Source organism: Medicago truncatula, chromosome 1 (assembly GCF_003473485.1).
Source record: "Medicago truncatula cultivar Jemalong A17 chromosome 1, MtrunA17r5.0-ANR, whole genome shotgun sequence".
Taxonomy (NCBI): domain Eukaryota; kingdom Viridiplantae; phylum Streptophyta; class Magnoliopsida; order Fabales; family Fabaceae; genus Medicago; species Medicago truncatula.
This window is the reverse complement of record NC_053042.1, coordinates 12,010,140-12,018,716: the sequence shown is the minus strand read 5'-3', so window position 1 is coordinate 12,018,716 and position 8,577 is coordinate 12,010,140. Positions and strand designations below refer to the sequence as shown.

Sequence of the window (8,577 nt, the reverse complement as noted above, 5' to 3'; positions counted from 1 at the left end):
TCCCCGTGAGCTTAACTCAGTTGGTACTTGGTAGGGATATTGTATATTATATGCAGGGGCTGGGGTTCGAATCCCGGACACCCCACTTCTCCACAATTAAATTGTGTGAGCTCTAGCCACTAGGCTACTTGACAAAAAAAAAAAAAAGGTTCAGCAATAGAGTTGACTCTATCTGGACATGCATTATTATATATAGGGGTCGGGGTTCGAATTCTGGACACTCTACTTATTCACCTTAAAAAAGGTGAATAAAAAAAAAACGTTCAGCAATAGAGTTGACTCTATATTGCTGATTTCAATTACTTGCTGAAATCAATTCCATTGCCGACACAATTAATTTGTAATTAAAGTAGGGGTTGAATAGAAACAATAGGAGTAATATGAAAGAATGAAAACATTGCAGGTGATGAGTGAAAATGTTTCTGTCGTTCAAAAATGTTTCGTTTTTAAAGATTGGGGTACGTAAGTTAACTCACGTTTAATATATTTTTTTAATTTACACTAGCTCATGTTTTAACTCACGCTGCGTGTTTTAACTAACACTGCTATCTTTGTAAATTAACACTAGCGTGAGTTCTTGTTCAAAAAAAACACTCACGTAAAAAATGTTCTGACATAAGTTAAGTTACGTAGGGGCATTTTGGTCATTTTAATTGGGAATAAGCAAAACCGTTTTGGTAAAGAGCCATATTCATATCAAAATTTATTGCAGGCTTACTATATTACTAGTGCCCATTTTGAGAAGTTAATTAGGATGCATCCATCCACTATAGACTTTCCTTCATTTGTTAGTATAGTACTTGTTTTAAGTGGTTTCACATGGATGCATCATTAATTTTTAATGAGTTTCGCTAACAAGTATCTAAAGATATTGTTTAAGGAATCTACATAAATAAATTTTATCTTAAGATACAAGTCAAACACATGTAAAAGTCATAACTACACAATTTTTCATGTAAAAATTACTAGTCCATATGATGCTATTTATAAGAGAAATTTGGATCAATAAAGATTGATGTATCCAGTTAAAAAATTCAGTCTAAATACATCACTTTTTGTTAACTCAACTTTCTCTTATAAATAGGACGAAGAGAACACTTTTAAATGCTTAAACAATGTCATAAGAGCATTTGTTAGTATTTTTAATTGTTAATACCTATTTTAAGGATGTTTATAGCTTTGGGTGATTCATTCAACCAATTGTCAGAATGAACAAACTTAGATTTTATCTAAACTTGTAGAAGTTCTGATCGAACTGAACCAACATGTAAGACTTTTATGTGTTGATCTAAAATGGTTTCAATTTAATTCAAGTGTTAAAATTTAGCTCAAGTGTTTGAATTTTTATTAAATAGAATCACATTTAATTATTATCATTATTATTTATTAGATTTGGTTGATTTGACTTTGACAAAATATACACATTTTTGACCTGACTAAAATGAATGAAATTTTACATGATCAAGTCTGACCAAAATCAACCTAACCCAACTCACGAACATCGTTACTTATTCCCAGTCCAGCTCCTAAAAAAAAAACTTTTAACAATACTTTTTTTTTTTAGAGAAACTTTTAACAATACTTATTCGGTAAACATCCATTTTTGTTCTTGAATGCATCAATTAATGTCAACACAATTTTTGTCAACTAGTCTAGTGGTTAAAATTTCATCGCTTATGATGAATGAATGAAGTGTCTGGGGTTCAAACTCGCCTCTATATTTATAATACAATGTCTATACCAATTTGAGTTAAGCTCACGAGGATCACAATATTTAAATGTATCAAAATTACAAAAAAAATTCATAAATGTATACTCCCACAATTTCGTATGGAAAAGAGAAATTATGTGTTATTTTACAAAATTATTCTTCATTAACAATACGAGAAAAATAAAATAATAAAATGAAAAAATAAAGAAAAATGAATATAAGGATATGAGAAAAATAACATTCTTTAAAAAAAAAAAAGAAGGAAAAATAACATTAATGTTTTATTGGTATTGTAAAACAACTTATAATTTAAGACAAAGAGCCATGTCTGCTAACCGATCTGATGTCATTAACTTATGCTGAAAAATCCTGTTATTTATTTCCTTCCATATAACCCAGACACAAGCATGTCAGATTACTGTCAGAAAAGAATGAGTAAACCTCGAAAAGCCTGCCAACTGATCGAAATGATGAAGATGATCACCAACTGTAGCTGGAGCAATAAAAGAAATGCCTACCCACTGATATACATAGTGCCACACTGAACCGAAGATGTTACATCGAAGTAGGAGATGCGCCACAGTCTTAGAAAATCCGCACCCCCCGATGCAAGAAGTGCTATCCTAATGAATAATTCCCATACGAAGAAGGTTATCTCGAGTTGGAAATCGATCACGAAGGAGCCTCCAAGTAAACACAGAGACCTTAAGAGGAACTTGCCTTTGCCACAGAGTATCGAACATACCCCGATCAAGAGAGTTAACGGATGTTGTAATATACTGATATGTCCCCATGACGGAGTAACCGACAACGGGATCAAGGAGCCACTGCCATCTGTCCGGAACACGGTCATGCAAAACAACATCATGCAGCAAGAAAGAAAAATCTGTAACAGACTCCTCCTCCCAAGCCAAAAGGCGCCTCCTCCACTCCCAGGCACCACCACCATCCACCCATCCTCTACTCTCCATCTCTTTCACTGTCACCCACTTGTTAACGGCTAAATCAAATAAGCGAGGGAATTGCACCCTTAAAGACACTCCTCCCACCCAATTATAAGTCCAAAAAAAATGTGCTATCACCTCTGCCTACCACCCTACACACATTATCACCAAACCAGTCCCCCACACCTAAATCGACGCCCTGACGAATGCCAGACATCATCCGCCACAACAACAAACTCTCCCTACCCCCTTCCTTCAACCACCCACCCTCCTCCCCGTACCTAGCCTTTAGGACCCGGTACCATAAATCCTCTTTATCAACCAACATACGCCAACACCACTTTCATAACAAAGCAATACTAATTCTCTTAATCTTCTGACACCTAAACCTCCCACCTCCTTCGGTAAACAAACAGAGTCCCAATCAACCCATACAATTTTTCTATAATCCTCACATCCCAAAAAAAAAAAAAATTAAATAAAGATTCGATAACTAGATCTTATTCACCACAAAGTGTGAAATATAAGAATAAAAAGTATTCACATACAGAGAATATGAAACAAGAGAACGACGAAAAAGATAATATAAATTAGGTGAAAAACTCATTGAAGCAATATAATTACACCATCATGAGTGTAAATCAAAAGTTAAGTGCTTTTGTTATGCTTTCAACCACCAAAAAACTACAATTGTCACTTTGTCTACTAACTGCTCAGGCGATGCCTCCTTATGCTGAAAGATCCAAACATTTCTTTCCTCCCAAATAACTCAACACAAATCATCCAGATCAATTGAATGTAAGACCGAATCCTTTTAAAAAACACTTCTAAACTACCAAACTGAATAAATACATGTTTGATATCACGGAAGGTGTCAGAATCATACTGACCCACCGTAATTTTAACACATCCACCGTGATATCAAACATACGTTAAGATTATCAAAAAGACGCTACACACACCAAGTACAAATTTCTATTTCTATTGACAAAAAAACTAATTGTAATATTGCACAACACTATTTTCTACACCCCCAATATCAGTTTGAGGAAATTATCACAAAAACTATCAAATTTTATCTGAACAACACTATTCTTAACAAAAATGAAATGTTTTTATATTAGTAGCAAGTGGGATAAAACAGCATCAATAATATTGTATCTATTGGCCTGGCCATAAAGATCCTTAACTGCCCAATTCAAATTTTCAACCAAGTCTACATGCCAGAAGACAAAAACCATAGAAGATAAAAAATGTAAAGAGAGAGAGTAAGAAAATTTGGTCACTATTTAATGAAAACATGAGTAAACTAAGCAGTTGCAGCATTACTACTGCAGCATTTGTCACACTCATCTTGACTTTGGATTCCAATTAGATTGACAAAATGCCAACATTTTATGTCCTTAAGCTGACAAAATCTGACCTTATCAATTTTAAAGTCAGTCCAATATATTTCAGTACAGTCCTAAGCTAAAAAATATTCAACAACTTGCATTGCTAGCTTTCATATTGGATTGGATAACTGGTACTGGTAAGATATAAAAATAATTCACACCTAACTTCAAGCAAAATAATAAGTACTATAGTTTATTAAATTCATGAAGTGTGTCTAAATCCTCAATTCAAGCAACAATAACAACAACAAAAATATATTTTATGATCTAAAATATAAACAAATTTTAACTAATTTCAATGCTATTATTATTCCTACAATACCCTTTAATTAATTAAGATTTTATTTTTTAATAAGTTTTTTATTCTCATGGAACAAATGTTCATGGGAGAAAATTTAGAGAATACAATTGGTTTTTAATTACTCATTCCGGTCCTATTTATAAGAAAAATTTAAATCAACAAAAATTAATGTATCTTGTTAAAAATTGAATCAAATACATCAACTTTTGTTGACTTAAATATCTTTTATAAATAGGATCGAAGGAGGTATTTTGAAAAAATGAAATGAGATCAAATATTTGTATTAAAGGATGTAAAGTCATTCAATTTATAGATTACATGACACAAAGGGGTTACATAAATCATCATAAGATTCAATTTATAATAAAAATAGACCACATTAAATGATAAAATTACCTAAGAACCTAAAGAGATGGTGAACTATACAGTAAGTAATAACCCACCAGCATTAATAATAATCATATAACTATTATGGACTTGTATGCTCAATCCCCTCTTAACTCTATACACCAAAATGAAAGGCAAAAGAGATTATGATAACATATTTCTTGTATGACAAAATCTTCATATTGTAACATACTATTTGTTTTAGTGCATGTTTGTTTGGACATCGATTTTCGCAGAATCACATGGATCCACCATAATTTTGATTTTGTTTAACTCGTTCTGAATCCAAACATGCACTAAAACGAAGTAACTTTGTTTTGGTGATGTCTCTTTCCACGGCGGTGCCGGCCATTACCAAATGTAACAGGATCAAATTTTCTCAGCCTTTCAGCTTGTCGCGAATCGATCACACACTCCGGTAGAGGGACTTTATATCTAGTTTTGTCATAACAGTAAGAATATGTCATGTGTTTCAACCTAAAGTTCTCCATTTTGATTCTTTCTAGTTGTGTAACATCAGAAGGTACAGTTTCTGAACTTTGAGCACTGTCACACTTGGTCACATGCTCAATAGGATCAACTGCACAACCATGTAGGACAAAGTCGGAGAATTCAGCAATATAGGGTGCATATTTGTAGTTTACTTTGTATTTTCCTCCATTGGTAGCCCAAGTAGATGCATCCCATATGGTAGAATACAAAGTCATAGCCTTTGATGGAAAATCTCCTCTCATTGACTCAGTTCTCTTTACTTCTCTGATAGGAACATCATCTACATAAAATCTGCAAAAGAATAAAAATTATGAATCACTTAATTAATAAAGTAAAATTCACATAGTCAACATAATGAAAGTTAGGCAAGAATAATTTCCTCCTATTTCTCAAATTTGTATACAGGAAATACGAAATAGATTCTACGAAATCGTGAGTTCTAGCAGCTGCAGATTTCAACCATTGGATGAAGATCAGACGGTCCGTGTTTTTCAATCATTAAATCGGATTTAAAATACAACTCGAAACACGGTTCGACTAATTTTCATCTAACAATTGAGATTTGCGGCTGCAGTAACTTCTGATATATATTTCTTATAGGCAAATGTTAATGGTTAATGTGTTAGGAGCAAGGATCAAACCCTAAACCTCATTATTAACATTCGTTCAGCGTCTCAACTCTTACGACTCGGTTCGGAGACACATATGAAACCTGCTTGGTAACTATGGTAACTAAGGTACAAATATTGATTGCTAATTCATGAATTTAGGTTAGACAAAATAGTAATCCAACTCCTAAATTTCATAAAGATTCCAATACCTAGGAATTTTTTTTTGCTGGTGTCCAGGGTTCGAACCCTAGGCCCTGCATATATTATCCATTATACCTACCAACTGAGCTAAGCTCATGATGACTCAATACCTAGGAATTTATACAATGGTCACATGCCACCAACTTTTTATCTTGTGGGTTCCTCCCTTTAAGGATATACATAAAATTTAATATATAGTTCTGATGACATATGGTTTTTACACATTATCAGAAAGTCATCAATGCAAAAATTGTACATAGTAATAGTCCTACTAAAAGCAAAAACCAGTTTTCACAAATCTGTGGATGTGGTAAATGGTAAAAGAAGAAAAACAAAGACATCTTTGAACAAAAAGTACAAGCAAGGGAATGGTGAAACATAAATGAAAATAAAACAATTCATAAAGAAACTTTTACTATAACAAGTAAAAAAGAGAATCAAATAACTAAATATAGCATTTTAAGGGTGTAAATTAGATTTTGCTTACATTATCTTAGAATCTGTCCAAAGAATACTATAGTGATGAAATTCCTCTGAAGGATCAAACCATAAACCATATCTTTCTTCTCTTCCAATGTTTGTACTTCCATTTCCATAAACATTTGTTTGAATCCTCCAATCTTTGCCTCTTATGTTTCCCAAAAATTCAAAGTCTATTTCATCATGGTTCTTCTCATACATGTCACCATTTGACAACTGCAGAATAAATTAATATTTTTTTCTTACATTTTTCAGGTAAAATTAGTGCAATTGATGGCAAATTAGGCCACCGCGATTTTGTCAAATTTTTTTTTTGAACTTCAACAAAATTTAGAAATTCAACGTAATCACGTCAGTGTGATTTTGTCAAACTCGCCGTGATTTCAAGCATGCACAAAGTTGAAAATGAAGAACAAGACAAAGAGACCAAATGACAGTTTCTTTCAAAATTTTCAAACATACCAGTAAACTTTTGCTGGAAAAAAAGGGTCAAAAGCAGAAACATAATAATGATAATTAATTTTTTGTTTTCTTCCTTTACTGATCATAAAGACTAAAGAAACTGAAAGCTTCAACATGCTGAAAGTGTAAAAATAATTAATATTGCAATTTGCAAACATTAAAATTTAATTAAAATATAAAAAATGATCTCAAAAATTAAAATCAAAAGAATAAAAATGACATCATTAGCTTTGTAGCAACGACACCTCTGATCAAAGGGTGGCTGGTATCCAACACGACACCAACGACCCATTCAAATCATGACATCACTAGCTTTCTAGCAGCGACACCTTTGATCAAAAGGTGGCTGGTGGCCAACACAACACCAACAACCCGTTAAAATCATTTTCTAAAGATGTGGACTAGTCAGTCTTTGGTGTCCGTGTTAGTGTTTCATCGACTATGAAGCAGAGACATGGACACCAGACATGACACATCAACATAAGTAATAATTTAAGAAAATGATATAATTTCAGTATAATCATAGGTGTCGATGTCATGTCGGACACCCAGACACACTTAATCCGAGGAATGTTTGTGCTTTATAGTTAATAGATCATTAGTATATGACGAGGTGTCACTCACATAAAATGCAACCACAACTCCAGCAGTGTAATCAGAAGGTAATTTAATGGAAGCACTGAAATAACCATGAAGGTAAAGATCATGAGAAGCAAATCCAGAGCCTGAAAACAGAACAAAACAGAAAAAATATATTCAAAAAAACAGAAATTTTAATATTAAAAATCAATTAAGAGATAAACGTTGAAGATGAAGAACCTGAAGACTCATCAAGTAAGAGATGAACAGCTTTGGAATCAGAATGAATGATCAAGTTATGGTCTCCAAACAAAGGTGTATACCCTTCATCAAAAGGTATAATAGGAAAATTTCTAGGTGAAACAGAGTAACAAGGCATAACAAAAATAAAAAAACAGAACAAGAACAACATCATTTGAATCTTTTCCATGTTTTTGTTTGTTTTGTTTAATGATCAATCAAATATGTTCTTTTTTTCTTTCTATAGATTCATGTGTGTCACAGAAATTTTTCTTAAGGGTGTGAAATATTAAATTAAATATATGTAAGAATAAGAATAATTAAGAGAAAAAAATAAGATAGAGAGAAGAGAAAGAAAAGGAGAAGAAGAAGAATATAAGAAGAGGAGAGAAAGAGAGTGATGAGTGAATGAAGGTGCTTTGCTTTGTTTATGGGATGTATTATGTTGTGGAGCGGTTCCTTTGTAGACAATTTTCTTAATTTTTTATTATTTTTCTTCCCAACGTTTCTTTGAAATAAATTCTTATATTAAAAAAAAAAGTTTCTTTTTTTTTTTGAAGGAAAAAAAAAAAAAGTTTCTTTGAAACTTTGTTAAATAATGATGTATACATTGTCTTTGTAATTTTTTATTGAGAAATGTTATTTTTACGACCATTTTGTAACAATTTTTAGACAATTATATCTCTCACACTTATGTTACATTTTTATTCTCTCTACTGTTTTTGACCAATAAAAAAAGGTTATCACATAATATTGTCACAAATGGTTGTACAAA

General features: G+C 32.3%; 1 protein-coding gene across 1 annotated transcript; it reads right to left on the bottom strand.

Annotated features, from left to right (window-relative positions):
• Window positions 1-4,627: 4,627 nt before the first annotated feature.
• On the bottom strand, window positions 4,628-8,212 carry LOC25482611 (probable xyloglucan endotransglucosylase/hydrolase protein 28). Its single transcript, XM_013611197.3, has 4 exons — window positions 7,803-8,212; window positions 7,608-7,708; window positions 6,529-6,737; window positions 4,628-5,520 (listed from the first exon to the last, which is right to left on the bottom strand). The coding sequence occupies exons 1-4, from the start codon at window positions 7,990-7,992 to the stop codon at window positions 5,034-5,036; spliced, it is 987 nt and encodes a 328-aa protein (XP_013466651.1). The 5' UTR covers window positions 7,993-8,212; the 3' UTR covers window positions 4,628-5,033.
• Between the last annotated feature and the right edge of the window lie 365 nt (window positions 8,213-8,577).